General features: G+C 40.1%; 4 protein-coding genes across 6 annotated transcripts; 3 read left to right on the forward strand and 1 right to left on the reverse strand.

The window, feature by feature from the left end:
• The first annotated feature begins 352 nt into the window (after positions 1-352).
• LOC5522135 (blue-sensitive opsin) lies at positions 353-6,672 on the forward strand. Of its 2 annotated transcripts, none has more exons than XM_048725639.1 (2): positions 353-455; positions 5,178-6,672. In XM_048725639.1, the coding sequence occupies exon 2, from the start codon at positions 5,179-5,181 to the stop codon at positions 6,139-6,141; it is 963 nt and encodes a 320-aa protein (XP_048581596.1). In that variant the 5' UTR covers positions 353-455; position 5,178; the 3' UTR covers positions 6,142-6,672. The 2 variants fall into 2 exon arrangements, with proteins under 2 accessions (XP_048581596.1, XP_032223482.2); XM_032367591.2 differs by lacking the exon at positions 353-455 and adding an exon at positions 1,736-1,858.
• Positions 6,673-10,010: 3,338 nt separating this feature from the next.
• Positions 10,011-12,189, forward strand: LOC5522138 (adenosine receptor A3). Its single transcript, XM_032367438.2, has one exon. It carries the CDS (start codon positions 10,308-10,310, stop codon positions 11,271-11,273), a length of 966 nt encoding a protein of 321 aa, XP_032223329.2. The 5' UTR covers positions 10,011-10,307; the 3' UTR covers positions 11,274-12,189.
• A 2,131-nt stretch (positions 12,190-14,320) lies between these two features.
• Positions 14,321-14,695, reverse strand: LOC116604786 (uncharacterized protein K02A2.6-like). Its single transcript, XM_032367660.2, has one exon. The coding sequence runs from the start codon at positions 14,693-14,695 to the stop codon at positions 14,321-14,323; it is 375 nt and encodes a 124-aa protein (XP_032223551.2).
• Positions 14,696-17,964: 3,269 nt separating this feature from the next.
• On the forward strand, positions 17,965-19,607 carry LOC116604760. Of its 2 annotated transcripts, XR_004291230.2 has the most exons (3): positions 17,965-18,098; positions 18,413-18,722; positions 18,877-19,607. XR_004291230.2 is itself a non-coding variant. In XM_032367587.2 (2 exons), exons 1-2 carry the CDS (start codon positions 17,982-17,984, stop codon positions 18,629-18,631), a joined length of 336 nt encoding a protein of 111 aa, XP_032223478.1. In that variant the 5' UTR covers positions 17,965-17,981; the 3' UTR covers positions 18,632-19,607. The 2 variants fall into 2 exon arrangements, 1 of the variants encoding a protein (XP_032223478.1); XM_032367587.2 differs by having other exon boundaries at positions 18,413-19,607.
• Positions 19,608-19,975: the final 368 nt, after the last annotated feature.

The raw sequence follows: 19,975 nt of genomic DNA on the forward strand, positions 1-19,975 counted from the left end.
TTTCTTATTCGTAGAATACACTTGTTTTTGTCTACCCAAAGTCCGCTCGAAGTAGTATGCGTTATAGCGGGAAAAAAACTCTATTGCTTCCGGTTTTATGAAACAAAAAGATACCAATAAAGGGCATCCACAAGCTAATATACAATTATTTTTTCGTATTGGGAGCACAAAAATCCCACAGAAGTTAAATTTTATATGAGTTTCCCAGGAAGACATACATAAGATTAGTCATACATAAGACTAAATGGTTCCCATCATCATAATAAAATTGCTTTCCAACTAAGTGCTACGCAGGGGTCAGGAATTTGGTTTGTTCATGAGGACCATTGTTACATAATGAATAGTCGAACATTGACAACATAGTAAACGATAAATGAGACAGAGGTCTGGTGACTCTACTTTCGATCAACGGACATTATTTGACATTATTTCTTACAAAAAAGTTCAGCAGAAAGGTAAGTTTTGAATATCACCGTTTAGTGATGATATACACTCACATATGCTGAATGTTGAAGTCAACACTTTTTGGATGTGTTCTCTAAAACAACATGTATCTTTTATGAAAATTGTCCCAATGTTTTTCGAATAATGTTTTTGTTTTTTTCTTTGAATAATTTTTTTCCTGATGGCGTTGGGAAAAGCGGTTGATGTATACATATATACCGAAAATCGTCCAAAATCTATCACATCAGCCTTCCCTCGGCCAAAGTCGTCTTTATTCGCAGCTTATGTAGCTTTACATGATCATCAATATTTCATGCAATCATCTGACTCTAGCCCCTTTAGCTGATACAATAGGGGCGTAAATTGATACAATAGGGGGCGTAAACATCGGGTCAAATAATAGTATATGCTTTTAAACAAGTCCCTAATCGCAAGGATAGAAGCCACCACTTATCTGTGGTAAGATAAAGCTTCATCTTTCTTTTCCCCTGTTGTAGGTGTCTTAACGGGGCGAGAGCTAGAAATAAGCTATAGCAGGATCAAGATCACTAGATCACACCGAGTCTTAGTCCGAGAAAATAAGACTGCGAATAGGTTCAGTGAGAATATCCTTTACAATATTCAAATCATGACTTAGCAAATGCCTCGCGGTGCCTTGCTTCGTCACATAATGCCCACTCACCTTGTTCGCTTCCTAAGGAATGGCTGAGGCAAAAAGTTATTTACCATTTTCTTCTGTACACTTCGCCTTAACGTACAAATTTAGCTTTGTTAAAAGGGGAATCGCTAACCACTGATATTTTGGTATCCGCTATTTCTGGATCATAGGCAATACTGGGATCAAACGAAACTTGCAGATTATCGCAAAGATTTGCAACTTATAAACCTGGGTCTTCAGGCTCCGCTGTTATACCGGGTAGATAAGTTACTATCGTTTTTAATTTCATTTCATTAACCTGATTGTCAGCATTATTTCGCGCGTTCTTTTTCTGTCTGGAATCTAGAGTTTTGTTCGCTGCGATGTCATTTAACCTTTTATGAAACATTTTGCACTTACATCAAAGTGCATAAAAAAGGAATAACATCTTCTTATTCATTAACATCATTGTTTGTCCGGTACTATGTAAGGGTTAATACCGAGAAAGAAGGCAATTCCCCTCAGGCGGTTATAGCGAACTGCCGACGCCCGAGGTATTTAACTGGGCTATTACATGGTCTATACCTAGTAAATAATTGACTTTTTTGGGGGGAAAACAAGTTTCAGGTTATTGTTATTTTCGTAGCTCGGAGTTTCAGTGTGAGCACGCTGCGAGAATGGAGCTCACTGACAGCGAAGAAGAGCGACTTATTTTTATTACGCCAAATATCTATTTTCAAGAACTGTAATGTCGACGACAATGAACAAGCGGAACGAGTGAGTGTTAAGGCGCCTCAGATAGCCACACCACAATTGCACATAAAAACTTTGCTGACCTTATTAATGAATTTCGAGGGTTAGAAATACAGATTTTGCTTTCATGACAATTAAATCGATGCATTGTTAATATTCAAACATTCTTGTTATCAAATCTGTGGCGAAAAGGTGTTGTTTTTTTTGCTCATTTCTACTCAAGGTTTAATATGGCGGTCTTTCTTTAGTATTCAAGGTTGATAAGTTCTCCTCCTCATTAGTATTCTAGTTATTAACCTCATTCATATTTAATGAGTTCATATTAACGAACAATAGAAAAGAAGAATAAGAACAATAGAAAAGGTGTCAATAATGTAACAAAGACAAATATTCATCATCGATGTGTGAATTCCGACTCGTGCGATTTTGTTTTTCGCGTGAAATTTTACGTGGAATTCACGAATCGATGATGGATTATTCTTGAATCCTTTGTTCATTTTTTTTTTATGGTTGAAGAGATTGTTTATGCGCTATTTTTATTTGGCGAAGAAGCCATTTCGTAGTTGTTATTTTATAGTCAATGAGACACGAGCAGTGTTTTTCATCTATCGCGATCCATCACGTTCAGAAAGTTGAATGCATTTTGTTTTCAAGAAAAAGAGACAACGCTTTGATGGAGGCATCTTTATTTTCGATGGTACAATTAATAGCTGGATATTTATCGGATTGAGCACGAAGTAATCGCCTCACCAAATCTAGTGAGGATTCGTAGTTCATCCTGAGATGAGAAAATGGACAGGTCAACGCTGGAAAAAATATGAATGAAATTCGCAAATCGGTGACATGAGGCGTAGATGTGTGTTCGAAGTTAGCCGATGGAGTCCCCAGTATTTATATACAGTAAGAAACACAATTTGTAGTGTGCTCCAAACTCGCTCTACTGACATTCTATCGGCAAAATTGAAATAAAGGAAGACTCAAACACAATATTACATGGTCTTAAGTTTTATTTTTCACGATAAAGTATTTTTTTTTCGCTAACATACATTCCTTTATAAACCACTGACAGTAGCCTTGGGCTGCCTGTGGTCGCCGTTTGTGTCCTACTCACAAGAGTAAAAGGCTTAGAAAGTTTGAACACAAGTTCAAACTTTCAAATTCAGACTAGTTATCAGGGCGAAAGTTTTTTCTAAACAAATCGATTCATCCATACCAGAATTAGTTATATGAGAACCTCGATTTTCTTAGCTTGAAAGATATGATTCACGTTGGGAAACATTGCGTGGTACATCTGTGCTTTCATTGAATTCCACTTTTCAACTATTGAATTCCACAAAAAATCTCACTCTGTTTTGACCAATGAGAGCGCGTAGGAATTTGATTATAGGATTCTACAAATAAATTTAGACCACCCCGTCCCCACGTATCCGTTTTCGTTTGAAACGCAACCTTTTTGTTGCAGATACGGGTATAGTCCACACGGAAACGCGAAAACGATGACCGAAAACGGAACGATGTACTCCAGATATATAGGGATGTTTTTCCGCTAATAATACCGCTAACGCTAGGGCAGTTTAATATTACAAAGTTAGCCGCAGTTCTAAATTAATTCCCGTTTCGGCGGGGGGTTAGCTGTTGGTATATTATTCTTTAAAAACATCCTTAGCAACCTTAGACAATTCCATCATTCCGTCAGTGATTTTAGTCCTTATTTTTATTTCGCCCTTCGGAACTCAGTGGGAATTCTATATAAGTGGTACATGTAGGGAAATACTTTTCATTTTCCTATCCATTAAAAATACATAGATTAATTCAAGGAGTAGGGGAATGGATTCTAATTGATAGTTTTGACATTTAATGTCACATTTCTGCTGACAATCTGGACCTCCCAGCTTATAGATGTTTTTCGAGGGATTTCCCCAATCGTAAAGATTTTGGCTTAGTCATTTTATTTTCTCCGTCTCCCTGCTGGCTCCTATTCTTTTACACCTGTTTTTGCTCTTTCGTCAGAAAGAACGCGAATGCAAATCGAGACCGTTGTCGGCAGGTGAAAATCTCGTGACTGCAAAGGGTTTTTTAAGACAAAATCGATTAATTATGTTGTATTCATTGAAATGGCAGCATGCTGTGCTAACGGAATATAAAATTTGAAATTCAAAAAACGGTAACAAACTTACTGCACTGCCATAGTACATGAAAGCACACCGGAGATGAGTGAATATTGCTCTTTCTGTTTCTAAAGAAACAAATATATGCTCGGAACTAAAAAAATATTCCGATATCTGCTCGTGTTTTTAAGTTCTAGCTAATTGATGCAGTGGCATCATAGAATACAATTATTCATTTTTCTTTACCGAAAGATCGACGTGTGGTCAAAACAATTAGCGATTGTTTTAGGACTATTAGGCGCGTATCCATGATTTGCTGAAATAATAGGGGGGGGGGGGGGGGGTTGGGGGTCGAAGTCATAATATGTGAAATGTCGGTTTGACGGTAAAAAAAAAAAACAAGAAACTGTGTTTTTGCGGCTTGGGGTGTGCTTACTGTAATTGCTCGAATAAGCGCCTCCCTCACTCGAAGAAGTGCCTCCCTCACTCGAATAAGCGCCTCCCTCACTCGAATAAGCGCCTCCCTCACTCGAATAAGCGCCTCCCTCACTCGAATAAGCGCCTCCCTCACTCGAATAAGCGCCTCCCTCACTCGAATAAGCGCCTCCCTCACTCGAATAAGCGCCTCCCTCACTCGAATAAGCGCCTCCCTCACTCGAATAAGCGCCTTCCTCACTCGAATAAGCGCCTCCCTCACTTGAATAAGCGCCTCCCTCACTCGAATAAGTGCCTCCCTCACTCGAATAAGCGCCTCCCTCACTCGAAGAAGTGCCTCCCTCACTCGAATAAGCGCCTCCCTCACTCGAATAAGCGCCTCCCTCACTCGAATAAGCGCCTCCCTCACTCGAATAAGCGCCTACCTCGAATAAAAGCATACCTCTGGAGAGTGCCTCCCTCGAATAAGCGCATACCTCGAATAAGTCCCTTCCTCGAATAATAGCATACCTCGAATAAGTCCCTCCCTCGGATAACTGCCTCGCTCGAATAAGCGCATACCTAAAATAAGTTCCTCCCTCGAATAAGTCCCTCGCCCGAATAAACGCCTTCCTGGAATAAGCACCTACCTCGAATAGGCTTTTTAGTTTGACTGAAGAATTTAATCAGAACTTTTGAAAGTGCCGTAAATGGCGGTATGTCTATGGAGTTTCCACTGTGTGACTAAAAACAGAAAAAAAATATTGGGCCATTCTAAAAAATAGCTGTAATGATAAAATTCTGTTTCTTTTGTCCTACAGGATGATGACGGATATAAAAGCAAGCAACCAAAGTCTAAATGCTACCTATCCCATTCGAAAACATACGTTTCCAGTACCAGCCTTTACGGCCAAGATATGGTGCGCAGTCCTGGTGATAGAATGTATACTGATCATTACTCTTAACATTCTTACCATCTTGACCTTTGCTCGTACGAAGTACCTTCGCCGACGTAGCGCTTATAGCTTGATCCACGTTGCTGTCGCTGACCTCCTCGTGGGCTCAGTCACTCTTCCTATGAACTTCTACCTACTCGGCGGCTTGTTCAGATTCTGGGGACCAATAACTAAGACTTACGCCACCGCATCATCGACAGTCCACGTGTTCACGGAGATGCTCTCGCTGTTCGCTTTAGTAGTGGTGTCCCTAGAGCGCATGTGCGCAATGGTGTTTCCATTTCAACACCGCACTGCGGGCTCAGTCACTTACCTAGTCACGTTTTTGACCACGTGGCTGTTCGCGATCTTCGTCTCCGTGGCGTGGTTATGCAGCTTGTTGTACCTTGAGCTGGAGGCGAGTCTGTACGTCTGGGTGCCGTCTCTGATCTTCTCGATCCTCATCATAGGGGTTTCGTACAGCGTACTGTTTATCAAGGTGAAGTGGCAGTCTCGCCATCACAAGAGACAGCTCGATAAGAAAGCTAACAAACGAGAGAAAGAACTCGCAGTCACGCTCGTCATCGTGACTGCTTCCTCCTTCGCTACGGTGACTCCATACGTCGCGATTCAGATCATGAACTTTATGCTCATCTCTCTTTCTTTTAATACCCTCTATACCGCGCTAGTATTGGCCTACGCTAACTCCTTTATTAATCCCTTGGTGTATATGCTTCGAATGAAACCTTTTCGGAAAGCGATGGTTTCGCTTATTTGCCGTACACCACTTGAAAATACACATCTTATTAGCTCATCGAGAACCGATAGAGAATTCGTGACACATTGTTAAGGCTTGACTACCTTTAACTGTTGTTTGTTCTTAGTGTACATACGATTGCTTATAAAAAAACACCCTATTGGTAATGCTATTCATCATGTTATTAATTAGGAGGAACATCCAGACTTTCTTTCTGTAATAATGATAGAATCTTAGGTTCCCTAGACGACTGCCTGCGACATTGAATGGCACGTAAGTGAGAACGCGCGCACGTACTGGAAAAGAAAACAATTTCCTTCATCCGTCGTTTGCAAAACAAACATACTACAACTGTACAAAGCAATTTAAATTAATATTAAAATACACTGCGATGAAAATACACAAATACAAACATGGAAAACGGAGCGATTTGCGAAAAGGAAGTTGAACTTATAAGGCGAAAGCATTCAAGAAACCCTCGCATCTGATACAAAAGTACGAATTGGAATTGTTGTTTACAATGCTGAATTGGAAGCCGAAAGTCGATGGCATCACTTTATTTAGAAGGACTTGTCGATCAGGTAGCATAGGTTATGAATGACACATTAAAGTATTTGAAATCGATTTTTACGGCAAACGTTTCTTCAAACAACGCGCTCGATTTTCTAATGTTATTAATAATGGACAAAGACTTTCCCCGGTTGAAATCGTTTCTTTATATTTTCGACAAAGATTCAGACACCTTAATGTTAAGCTTTTAGTATCTTCTTTCAAATAAGTAAGACTTATAGCTATATATCGATTTTTTTTACGACAAAACATTCTTTCAACGAACCGGCCGATCCTTTTTAACCTTTCCCCGTTGAGAAATCTCTTTGCCGTTTAGGGACTGGTAATAAACTACAGGGAAGGGGGGGGGGGGGAATCACAGCAAGTTAGGTTACATGTGGCCCGCCCTATCTTATTTGCCCCATAATCCATGGCCCACCCCTATTTGCAAGAGTAGAAAAAGGTGACCCACACCAGGTAGCCACTGGTTGCCCTGCTCGTACTCCCTTTTGAGTTTTCCTAAGGATGTTAGATGTGGTTATATATTTAATACGTTTTACCTTCACTCAGAATCTCCAAAATATTGCCTTGATCGGTGAGACGTTGCATGTCTTCCAGACCTTGTATCCAACTCCATGGGCAGTAAAAAAAATCGGCTATGTTCCTTTTACGAAAAGCAAAGAGAACAATATTTCTAAATGAGGAAGTGGTGCTGGTATTTTATAGGTGTTGGTTGAAACGATGTGTTAATGCAAAAACATTTCAGACTTTCATGCTCAGAGCAGGCGACATGATCATGTAACCAAACTAAAAAAAAGCTTAAAAAAACTTTGTGCTTCTGAAGGAAAGACTGAAACAGCATGATGAGTTGAAGCCACCTGACTTAAACAATATAAATTATTCAAATGTCCCACAAAATTAAAGTAATAAAGTCGGCAAATTAACATGGTCAATGGAAAAGGATAATGTGAAAATTTTCACAAATTCTGGGAAGCTACTGTATGGTCAGGAATGTGCACACAAATTCGATGAAAAATGTCTGAGGGATTTAAAGAGTTTAAGTGGAGGCATTTTGGAGTCCTAACAAACAATAGAAGAACTCAGACTCAGAACTCAGAAGGCAAACATCGCAGGATGTACCAATCTACATGATTCCATACATTCTATGGTCAGTGGAGTGTCGACAACCAAACGAAAAAGACAGAAAGAAAATAAAACAAAATCAAACGGAAAGCCCATCGTCAAGAGAAAAATTATAAAAATTATATTATCACAAAAGAGGCATTGCACACATGTAAACACTTGAACCCTGTGCTGGAAAAAGACTGCTTTAATACAGACAGTGGAACAGAAGATGAGATGGTAAATCTCTGTACAGACCGTGAAACAGAATATGAGATGGTAGATGACCGAAAGCTGATTTATTTCCATAGAGATTTTACAAAAGAGACATTGCACACATGTAAACACTTAATAAACCCCGCATTAGAGAAAGACTGCTTCGATACAGACAGTGAAACAAAAGATGTCTGGAAGCTGATTAATTTCCATTGAGATTTTACAAAACAGGCATTACACACATGTAAACACTTGAATCCGGCATTAGAGAAAGACTGCTTTGATACAGACAGTGAAACAGAATATGTCTGGAAGCTGATTTATTTCCATTGAGATTTCAATAACTACAAAAAACTGTTGTTGCTGTTTGTTGTTGTTGTCTTAATTATCGAATAACACACCTTGATCACTGTGAGTTAATAAAAATCCACCAGACTAAGTTCAAATAGTTAACCCCCCCCCCCCCCTAAATGCATGACATAATATTTTTTGTCCCACCCCTTTTTGCCGGCCAAAAAATTGATGCCCACCCCTACTTTTTACCGGCCCAGCCTCCCCCCCCCCCCTGTACTTTACGACCAGTCCCTTATAGACCTTTATTCGAAAAATAATTTCGACCCCATAATCATTAGTCTTATCTTGGTGCATTCATCCCATGAAAAATAATTAAATTTAGCTTACAAATTATATTTAAAACTTACTTTTGCGGAAGCACAACATCATTCAGCAAACATGCCATGTGATCATTGGCAAAGAGACCAAATTTGGCAACGGGAGGTATAATAATCGCCGTTCTTCAGATTCCCTGCCTCATTTAATCAAACTGTCGGCCATTCTAGATTTTTGTTTACACAAAAATATTTATATTTATAGGGTATAGAAAATCAAACACATTTTTCATTCAAATGTTTCATTAAGAAATATGACATTCAACAGCTTGTCAGAGAAAAAAACAGTATTTTATTACTGGTTGTACTATTTGTGGTGTCCCTCCTACACCAGCCATTTGGTCCTACAGAGCTCGGTATGGGCCGATCACCTCGATTCATTGTTCAGTTTCATTCTCCACGTCTCGTTATCAATATTTTAATGTTTTACTGAGTACAGAGAAACCTCGCTATAACTACATAATCCATAATCCTCTCTTTCTCGGAACAAAAACACAGTCGAGATCATTTCTTATATATTTTAATATTATTAGTGGGTCCGGAAATCACGAGTATCACTATATTGAGGTTTCACTGTAATTTACTTACGGCAGGGGGGCTTTTAGGAACTAATCACAAAAAAAGCGCTCGCAAAAAAACTTTTAGCCGTAAACTTCTGAGAGAGTGGAGCCGGGTTTATTGTAAGAGGGATTAAATTTCAAGTGATTCAAATGGATTCAGTCCGCTACTAAAATTTAATTTTAATTTCGTGTGCTTTTTTCGGGGGCAGAAAGGATTCGCCCCACACTGACACGAGTCGGATTCAGACTCTTGAAAGCTTTGCGGGGAGCGTGGCGCCTGCTGATTTTGTTATAATTGGGTACGATAACGAAACTGAAAAATAAAAGAGAACTTATGTGATTCCATTTATTTTTTCAAAAAGCAATAATATACTATATCGTCAGAGATTGAATCACTTATGAACGATGTTTCTTTGGTAGCAAATTTCGTTCAGCTAGCTCCTTATCTTATTAAGCATTTATTACTATCCTGTGAATTTGTCAATAACAAGGCAATTACTTCTCGCATCACGCATTAATAAGCGAATAACAGTTTCGAGTTCAGTGTTGAAAACGATAAAATGATCCTGGGTACATTGGCGAGGGCGGAAAAAAATTTCAGTTTATAAAGAAATGTATCTTAGTGTGATTCTCAAAGCTGTTGGAACGGAGTTTATTTTAACTTTCAAAATACGCAAAGTCGTGGCAGACATTCCATTAATAGTTACAAGAGACGAGGCAAAATAAAAACATTATTCTTTTCTCATAAAGTTGAAATCCACGTAGAGAACATAATTTAATGCTTTTTCAAGCTAAGCAAACTGAAAAAGGAAAGAATGGGAAAAAAGAACCCCTCTTTCTGGCTAAATTCCAGCTATTCCAAATATTCTTGAACCCGATAGAGTATCATGGTATAACTAAAAAAGACTGTTACGTTAGTTGGTCTGCGTAGGCGTTGTGGAAACAGGAAAATTAAACGACACAGCTTTCTGATGTTTTATTATGTTTGACGCCTCTCGGAAAACAGACTTGTTTCGCTGAAGTCTCGAGCATGAACCCTTCGTCGGAGCGTTTGCCCAGATGACAGAATTTTATTTTAGTTACGAATAATTAATGAAGTTTGGATTCTGGAGGTGCGTGCTCTTGCCAGAAGGGAATTGGCACTATGGAAAAAAACACTTCTTCATTATCAAGAAACTCTAGTTCAAGTTCTAGTTTGGCCAATGGATTAACGTGGAGCATCACTTTTGGGATTCATGCCTCGTTTGTTGTGCTGTTCAATATCTTGACTATATTGACTTTTGTGCGAAACAAGCGGAAAAAGCGTAAGAAGAGTGTTTACTGTCTCATGAATCTCGCATTATCAGACTTAAGTGTTGGTATACTGACCATCCCACTCTACGTGTCATATCTAGCGGAGGCTGTTATCAAGGGAAACAGCTCCGACACAATGCTGGCTTTGAGTGTGGATGTTATTTATCAATTCACAGCTAGCGCTGCGAACTTTTCGCTAGTGTTAGTCTCTTTAGAGCGCTTGTATGTCACGCTGTACCCGCTACAGCATCGAAAGACCAGAACACGCTCGTACCTGATTTCGATTGCACTAACATGGTTGATTGCATTAGGGATTACTTTAATTTATTACGTCTTCAAATACGAGCTTAAAGCACCAAAGGCTATATTTTATGTACTTTTGCCAGTATTGTTGGTATCCCTCGTGTTAATCTGTTTATCGTATGCGGTTATACTTGTAAAAATCAGACGCCGAAATGGAAGCTGTCTCGCTATGATCGCCAAAGGACAGAGACAGGAGCGCAAACTGGCACACACGTTATGCATCGTTACTGCAACCTCTCTAGCAACGTGGCTGCCATTCACAATCATGCAGATCATGTCAATCAAAGGAACGTCCGCGATGTCATCAGACACCGTCTTCAGTGTGCTTCTTATCCAGTGCAGCAACTCGCTAGTTAACCCAATTATCTACGCGCTTCGCATCCGGGAATTTAGAAACACTCTTCTGCAGTTGTTGAGATGTAAGAGCTCATCAGAGTGGCAGATAGCGAAGAACAGAGCTGAGCTGACTCGACTCGCAAAAGCTGCTGTTCCTCTGAGTGACATTGCGGAATAGTAGAGTCCTGTACAGATGACGACGGTTAGGGTGATGACGTTAAAAATGTGAAACTTATGAAAACATTTGAAGGGAAACACGCGAAAACAATATGGCATATTTCAGCTGTATCTGACGCTAAAAACTTGAGGTTATCTTTTGCATTGAAAACACATTTTGGCTCGATAGCCTCCCGTAGTTAGTCCTTGTGTTTTATGCAACAAAAAAGCTAGAACGCGAGGATCTGTAACCAGCAAAAAATACATAAGGCCCGTACCCAGGGGGTATGAATACATAACAAGGGGTGCGCAATGTTTTTAGCGGAGCCAGCTTGGCCGTAGGCCGCGCGCGGAGCTCCATAGGTATAGAAATATGGTATGGCTATGCGACTTGGTTTTTGTGGTCATCGCGCGGGTACCATGTGTGTCACAACCCAGTAAATCATGCAACTCCCAGGCCCCACTCGGTCTTACGCTTTTACGTGGACCTTTTACGTGTTTTTTACCGCGTCACAGTTCGCATGTACACAGAAATAACGCAGCTAGAAAATAGTATTTAATGAGAATATGGCAAGGAGGAGTTTAACGGCTAAAAATGCTCAGTTGCTTTGGCATAATCGGTTGAAAACTATATCCGGCTATTTACCCTCTGTAGCAAGCGAATGTTTTCGCAATCAAAGTATACTTAAAGACATCTAAAAGTACTCTCTAGTTTTGATCATACTTTTAAGATTCGGGAATTCATATATTAGCTAAGTTAGCAAATTAACTTACTAGTACCAGTAAATGAAATTGGGGGCGATACTAGTAAACAAAGTTTCGGGGCGAGAAAGCAATCTCGCATCATTGCCCGTAACTAGGCAGGTTTTCTGTAGCTGGTTGAAATGAAAGCATAGATGAGAGGAACAGCATTAGTAAATAAATGTTTTTCATATTCCTTTCTTGTTTAGTATAATTATATTCAATCAACCCACATTCTTTCCCTATAGCCAACATAATATGCTCTTGCTGTGTCGATACGTCCCTAAAATCTGAATTAATAAAAGCTATAGCATTCGTAAACACAACTGTTTAATACTTGTCTCGACCATCTGCTTTACAACGAACGAACATCCTATAATATGCTCCTTACACAGGTAGCGCGGTCATAACACAGGTAGCCCGGACACTACAACTCCTCCCTTTTTCGAACTAACTCTAACATCACAAGGAGACTAGGTCTATACCAGTCCCTAAGTGTGAAACAACAAATCTCAATGAAACAGTTCTCAAATGTAACTATATGTGCAATAAATGAAGTTTACACATAAACTTCATAGTCTTTCAGATGCAAAGGTAACTTTCTCTCTCTAGTCGGCCTAGTGTCCACAGAGCTCTCCACGCTAGGTGTAGCCTCATCACCTGTTCCAAAGTATTTCTTGATGTCTGTAACGTTTCTCCTGTAACTAACTCCTTATGATGAAGTGACTGTTACTTCGTTTCCGTGTTTACTAGAAATCTCATATGGAGTGTACTCGAAGTTAGTTGACAGTTTGTTTTCAGATTCAGGAATTTTCTGAGTTCCTGTTGTATGTCTTTCTTCTCGGCTTGTGCGATCTTAAGTGCTTTCAATAGACTACGATTCTGTCTCTCAACCTCACCATTACCTTGGGGCCATAATGGTGTGCTTGTCCTGTGTTGAATGTCATTTGCTTTTAGCTATGTTTCAAATTCTTCCGACACAAATTGAGGACCGTTGTCTGTTTTAAGCGATTCAGGGAGACCATAGGTACAGAAAATCTTGTCTAAGCTTTCTATGATCTTACTTGACACTACAGATCTCAGAATGTCAACTTCATAATACCTGCTGTAGTAGTCCACAACTACCAACAAATACTCTCTAGAAGGTAGTGGTCCCATTAAATCAGCTGCCAGGTCTTTCCAGGGTTGGGTGGGGAACACTGTGTGTCGCAAGGGTTCGGGTAGGGTGGATGCCCCTACCAGCTGACACCCATGACAGGCTCTACACTTCTGTTCCACCTGTCTATCAATCCCTGCCCACCACACTTTAGTCCTTAGTCTTTGCTTTGTTTTGACTACCCCGTGGTGCCCCTCATGACCCAACTCTAGAACTTGTTTCCGTAGTTTGGTAGGTATCAACAATCTAGTCCCCCTTAGTACTAGCTTACCAAGGGTAGACAGTTCCTGTCTCACAGCCTTGTATTGAGCTGGAGCACCATCCCAATTCTCTGTTAGGATGCAGTCCCGAAGTTGTTTAATCTCAGGGTCGACCGCAGATTCTTTCTCAATCTCCTCCATCGGTATAGCTACAGGTGCTGCCATTTCCGCAACATGACGGATGTACTGCTCCGCGTCAGTGTTGATGCACACTCCTTTGGCTCCCGTAAGCCTCGAAAGTGAGTCTGCAATGTTCTCCTTTCCGGGTATGTGTTTGACTGTGAAATTGTAGGGTTGTAATCTCAACATCCAGCGTTCTATGCGTGCAGAAGTCCTGGACTTTGTAGAGTAGATTACTTCCAGTGGCTTGTGATCTGTTAGCAGCACAAATTCCACCCCATACAAATACATGTGGAATCTTTCACATCCCCAGACTAAACCTAAAGCTTCCTTTTCGGTCTGGGAGTAACGTTTCTCAACATCAGTGAGACTGCGACTTGCATAAGCTATTTCTCGCTCACATCCATTCTGCACTTGTGTGAGGATCACTCCTAAACCGACAGGGCTTGCGTCCGTCACTAGTCTCGTTGATTCTGCATTCTTGTCAAAGTAAGCAAGAGTGCTTGCTTTGCCTAGATCTCTCTTCAGAGTGTCAAATGCATTCTGTTGCTCTTGACCCCATACAAATGCCTCTCCTTTCCTAGTCAGCCTCCGCAGTGGCTCTGCTGTTGTAGCTAAGTCTGGTATTAAGCGTGCACTGAAGTTGACTAGCCCTAAGAAACTCCGTACCTTTCCTGCTGTCTGCGGTTCTTTAGCACTCAATACTGCTTCCACCCTAGATTCTGTGGGACCAATCCCCTTGCTAGACAAGAGATAGCCCATAAATGTCAGTTCTGACATCCTTCTCCTTATTCAGAGTTGACCCTTGTTCTTTAGCAGGTCAAGAGTCTTCCGTAGCCTTGCGTCATGTTCCTCCACAGTGCGACCATGTACGATTATGTAGTCATGAATATTATAGGCTCCTTCGCAGCTTGACAATACTTGCTGCACAATGTGTTGGTATAGTTCTGGTGCAGACGAAATGCCAAACAAGAGCCGCTTGTACCTGAAAAGACCTTCGTGTGTCACAAATGTGGTGATAACCCTGGACTGTTCATCCAACTCAATCTGATGAAAGCCCCACTTGAGGTCTAGTTTGCTGAATGTTGTACTCCCATTCAAGTTGTACAGAATCTCATCCACAGTGGGTATCGGGTGTAGTTCCCGTACCACAGCCTCATAAGCCATTCTCATGTCAACACAGTCTTATTTCTCCTGATGGCTTGGGTACTATAACAACTGGACTAACCCAAGGTGTAGGTCCTGACACTTCCTCAATGATATCAAGGTTCTTGAGCTCCTCAAGCTTCTGGTTTACCTTGCCTCTTAGTCCAAAGGGTATGGGTCGTGCTTTCTGTGCAACTGGTCTTACAGTCTCATCAACATGTATCTTATCTTGGAAATCTTTTAATTTCCCCACTCAAGTAAAACACTCCTTGTACTCTTTAAATAGTTCATCCTCTTGAACCGTATTCACTTGTATCCGCAGAACTCCTAGAATTTCACGGGTCTGTCTACTCAGTATAGGTCTTGCCCTCTCTTCAATAACAACAAAGCGAGCATAACATGAGTTGTCGTTATATGTCAGTTTTGCTTCAAATTCTCCAGCAGTGTTCAGTGGTTCTTCTGTCCCATAAGCATACAATTTCTTCTGGGATTTCCATGATTTACATTTAATGTTCTTGCTCTTCAACTCTTCCCAAGTTGTTCTGTCGATAACATTGCATGTAGATCCAGAGTCCACCAGTACTCCCTTTAGTTCTACACCTCCCAGCTCTGAATCAATGGTTACGCACCCTTGTCCTTCCGTGACTGCAAACGCATACTCGTCACACTTTTCGGTAAGCTGGTGTACAGTTCCCTTTTTTGTTTAAAGTTCTTGCTATTTAGCTCTTTGCTATTTTGCTCTTTGCTTTTGCAAACTTTGGCAAAATGACCAATTTGCCGCATTTATTACACATCCGACCTCTGGCTTTGTACTCTGGGTCTTTACTAAAGTGTCCTTCCATGCCACAGCGATAGCAGTGTTTGCCTATTTATTCATGGGGCAAATAACCTTGAAGGTCCCTTTTTCTGAGGGTTACTGATCCCAAAGAGGTCTATTGATCAATTGAAAAAGTTCTTTGTAGATTCTCTGAAGTATACTCAATAAATAAAACAAGACTAACATAAATGAATAAGGCCCAATTTAGCAATATCGGATTATATGGCAAATTAGAAATCCTTTTTTATTTCTGTTCAGTTATCTATCAAGTAAAACCTACATAAGAGCTCAGATCCCTCTTTATGCAAATAGTATCCTGAGTACTGTCAATAAAAACTACTAATAGCGTCATTGTTCTGGGTATTCTCTAGGGGGATTGGGAGGATATAATTGTATTAAAATAGGAAAAGGTTGAAAAGTAAAAGTTATAAGCCATGTATTTTTATGCATTTAAGATAGGATTGGAAGGTCAGATATCGTAGGGGGTAGGTGGGGGATGAGGACATACACCCAGTTTAGAGTAGAATAAATTGCTGGCTCCGCTTTTAGGCAGTGCCTTAATCTATATATTATCAAATCATCACAAAGCGATTGGCGTTTTCTTCTTCAGAAGTTTGTTCTCTACAAACCGTTAAGTTTTCACACAAAACAGTCCATTCATGCCGTAAAGACATCTGACCTTTTTTTTTTCTCATTGTTTGGATCTTTAGCTGAATCCTGTAGCTTTCAAAAGGTACATATTGGAAGAAATAGCCCGAAAAGTCGTTGAATTATATCATTCACTGTGCTTGTCACAACGATGAAAACAACGCTGGACGTTAAATAAACCAAGTAAATCTTATTGCTTCGATTTCCATTTATTTGGGCCCAAGGATAATTCTTTTTTTACATCTGGAGGGCTACTTAAAGCAACATCTTTTCACACCAATGTCTGTATTCACTCTCACATTTTTTTTAGTTGGCCGCGCGCGAGTTTTCCATGTTTTCCCGCCTTTTTTAAATCGATCGATAAACTAATCGAAATTCTCGCGAAAGCGAAAGTTGATTTGTTTTCTGGTCATTTTAATTTTTAAAGCCATATAATAAAACTTTTATTAACCTCTCTTGCTAGGGCTGTACGGAGAAATATCAGACTTTTGGTCTTTTAGCACGGCCACTTTTCACCACGTACATTCAAAGAACTCGTTATGATATTTCTCCGTACCAGCCCTCGATTAATAGTTAGTTAATATTTCCAATTAACCAGAAATCCTCACAAAGGACACTTTTTAAGATTAAAATACTTAAGATTAAAATACTTTTTTTACAGGTTCCTAGCGACACCACAACTCTTGTGATATCACTTCCGAGAACGGCTAAAACAAAAATGATTCAACTTTGACGGTGGACTAAACTGATAAAGAGAGAACTAGATGAGCGCTAAATTTCATCCAAACCTTGTCGAGCAGCTATAAAATCTTTTCACCGACGAACTGTTGCTTAACAAATTGCTGTCACAAACTCCCAAAAAAGATACCAGAATCTTGGCAAGACAATGTCTAATGACGAAAGGGGAACTATAAAGGAAGGAGAGAATATTTTGTCTCTATCAAAACGATGGTAAGTGCTAAACCGACGTAAGCTGTGAAAACTTTATAATTCTTACTAAGTTAAGTTACTCAATAATTTTATATTGGTGATTCTCATAATAAATTTCCCTATAATCCCCAGTAAACAATTTTAAACTCTGTTTGTAGCTGCTGCATTAATTCCTCTTTCGATCGATGCATTGTATCAAGCGGTCTTTCGTCTTCTGTTTGGTTGATATTACCACAATGCACATTGTATTTTCTTATATTTTTTTTCAATGCACATTGTATTTTCTTATTTTTTTTTTGTGCGTTTGAGTTGTTATTTATTTATTTTTTATAGAAATGGTAATACTTACATAGAGAATTACAATGGTTGTGTTTACTCGTAAAGCGAGTAAACACAAAACCAAAAACAATCAACCTACAAGGCTGTCAACTCACGCATTAGGCAGGCGTCACAAGATTTAGGACCTCATTACCAAGCCTAAGCCTAGCCAACAAAAAACAAGAAATAAAAATTATATAAATCAAATAAGGAAAGCTTGTTTTATGTAAAAAAAACCTCTGGATGGGTAGCTATTTTAATAGAAATTATAGAAAGCATATACTGCATCTGTGGTGTACTGATATTCCAGCTGTTGATTGCCCTCACCCCTTCACCTTGTTCTTTGAGTAAGGAAATGTCAAAAACTTTCTATTCTATGCTTGTAAACTTGGAGGATATGCTGGCTCCGCTTTAGGCAGTGCCTGAATCTATATACTAGTCAGTCGAAGTGGTACCATACTTTGGCGAATTTTTCTGCGCGCGCGCTTTTCTTTTTTTTGAAATAGTGGGGCCTGAGACAAGCGTTTAGTTTAGTGACGTCACAAAGTCTAATTAAATTCTCCTCAAAACTGCAAACGGATTCAGCAATCCGCCATGTTCGGGTTCATCCGTCAGCATCCGGTCATTACGGGTCTGGCGGTCGCCGGCATTTCGGCGGCTGCCGCGTACTATTTTCGCAAATCAATAGTCAGCACATTTTATGGAGAGGAGGTGAGTTTGGTGGAGAAATCTGCTTCAGATCTGAATGCGCTACGGGTTTGAACTCGCTACCTGAACTAGCGCGGGCTAGTTCTTTAATAACTGGCTCCCATTTTCTCTGTTATATGATATATGATTGTTGCTTTGAGGAAAAGGACCCTTGATGAATACAATGGAAATAATGAAAGAAACTTAGCCGTTAAAGCTGTCAATTCACATTTTGAAACACTTTCTATTTCAAAGTAAAACTTTGTGTGCTTTTGATGGTCAAGAAGGATAATCGCTTAACGTCACCCCATTTATCTCACATTTTTTTCTATTTCCAGGAGAGTGGCGAGGATGAGGGCACAGAAGGTGATGAGGAGGGCGGTAAAGCAAGCAAGACAACCCCGGACACACCCGTCTCTGCGTCTGGACCCCAGATGGAGGCACCTCCCGCTGTCCCCGTAGAGGCTGCAGCAGCACCACGCCCAAGAATGAGCGGACCCCAACAGGACAACTTTGGCGGCTTCCGCAAAGGGTTCCTCGACGGCAAGAGATTCTAAGCAACTACGACGTCAACCGTGCTCCAAGGACCTAGAGCTATGAACCGGAACGGAAATGGACAACGATACACGGACATGGAATATAACATAACATGGAAGAAAATAAGGGATAATAAATAGACCGGGACGGAAATGGATAACGATACACGGACATGGAATATAACATAACATGGAAGAAAATAAGGGATAATAAATAGACCGGAACGGAAATGGGTAATGATACACGGACAAGGAATATAACATAGATGCAAAGGAATGGTAAATAGACCGGAACGGAAACGGATATAGAATTACGGACGCAAACAAAACAAAAATGAAAAATAACCAAAAAGAAAATAATAATCAAAAAAGCAATCTTCAACTTCGATGGGTTACGCAGATGTTTTTTCGATGGCATAAGACTAGTCAAAGCTATGACAGAATCAGTAGAAGTGCTCAGCAAACCGACAAGGTTATTGACCAGAACGAAAAAGGATGACGAATAAAGGTCTTGGAGCAAAATCAACGAAAAAAATTATGCCAAAGGTAATAAAAAACACACTTTATTCAGGCTAGTTAGGCAGCACGTCGCCAAGGACTCTCTTCTTGCACTTCGATGAGGGGTAGGGGCGGGAAGTGTTTCGCGCAACCGGGTGTTTACACGCGGGCCCCAAGATTCAAAGTGCTGTAGAATGTCATTTAATATCAAATTAAGTGCCTTGATCGTGAAAATAAAAACATCCACATCCACATCCATTGTCAACTTGTATTTTGTTATTTTGTCCGCGTAGTGGCTGTAGTGGATGGATGTTTCGAGTGGGGGAGGGGGTTTGAGTATTCGCTAAAATGGATTCAATCAGTTTGATTACAACGTGGAGGGGCGGTTACAAGGCGCCACAGGCAGCGACCACACGAAATGCTCGGGAAAATGGCGGCTGAATCGCGATTTGCCGAAGTTAGCGACGACTTTTTAACGGACTTAGATAGTGCTATACCAGAAAAAAAAACAAAGGCAAAAAGATATGGAATGAGGATTTTCAACGGTAAGAAAACAAACGAAATCGCCGATAAATTCACGTGTAATACTTTCAAGTTGTTCAACTTTCAGCGGGAAATCCCCGAGGGATGAGAGAGATGTAAGTAACATTTTTATCGTGTTTGTTTACAATAAGTTTACATTTTGCTGAAAGGCAGTCAAACAGAGTTAACTTATCCAGTAAAAGAAATGACTGCAAGGCTAAATCGTTGTCTCAAAGTATTTTATGCTGTGGTTCGACAAAAGATGGCACTGAATGGTTGCACAGTGTTAAAACAATTACCTCTCGGCCTCTATGATTTTGAATAGACAATTCGGCCTTCGGCCTC

The sequence above is a fragment of the Nematostella vectensis genome, chromosome 3 (genome assembly GCF_932526225.1).
Source record: "Nematostella vectensis chromosome 3, jaNemVect1.1, whole genome shotgun sequence".
NCBI lineage: Eukaryota > Metazoa > Cnidaria > Anthozoa > Actiniaria > Edwardsiidae > Nematostella > Nematostella vectensis.

Coding starts and splice junctions, on each gene's coding strand:
- LOC5522135 (XM_032367591.2), top strand. CDS start 1,830: ATGTCGACGACAATGAACAAGCGGAACGA. Junction 1,859..5,177: donor ACAATGAACAAGCGGAACGA/GTGAGTGTTAAG, acceptor TTTGTCCTACAG/GATGATGACGGATATAAAAG.
- LOC5522138 (XM_032367438.2), top strand. CDS start 10,308: ATGGAAAAAAACACTTCTTCATTATCAAGAAACTCTAGTTCAAGTTCT.
- LOC116604786 (XM_032367660.2), bottom strand. CDS start 14,695: ATGGCTTATGAGGCTGTGGTACGGGAACTACACCCGATACCCACTGTG.
- LOC116604760 (XM_032367587.2), top strand. CDS start 17,982: ATGTTCGGGTTCATCCGTCAGCATCCGGTCATTACGGGTCTGGCGGTC. Junction 18,099..18,412: donor GCACATTTTATGGAGAGGAG/GTGAGTTTGGTG, acceptor TTCTATTTCCAG/GAGAGTGGCGAGGATGAGGG.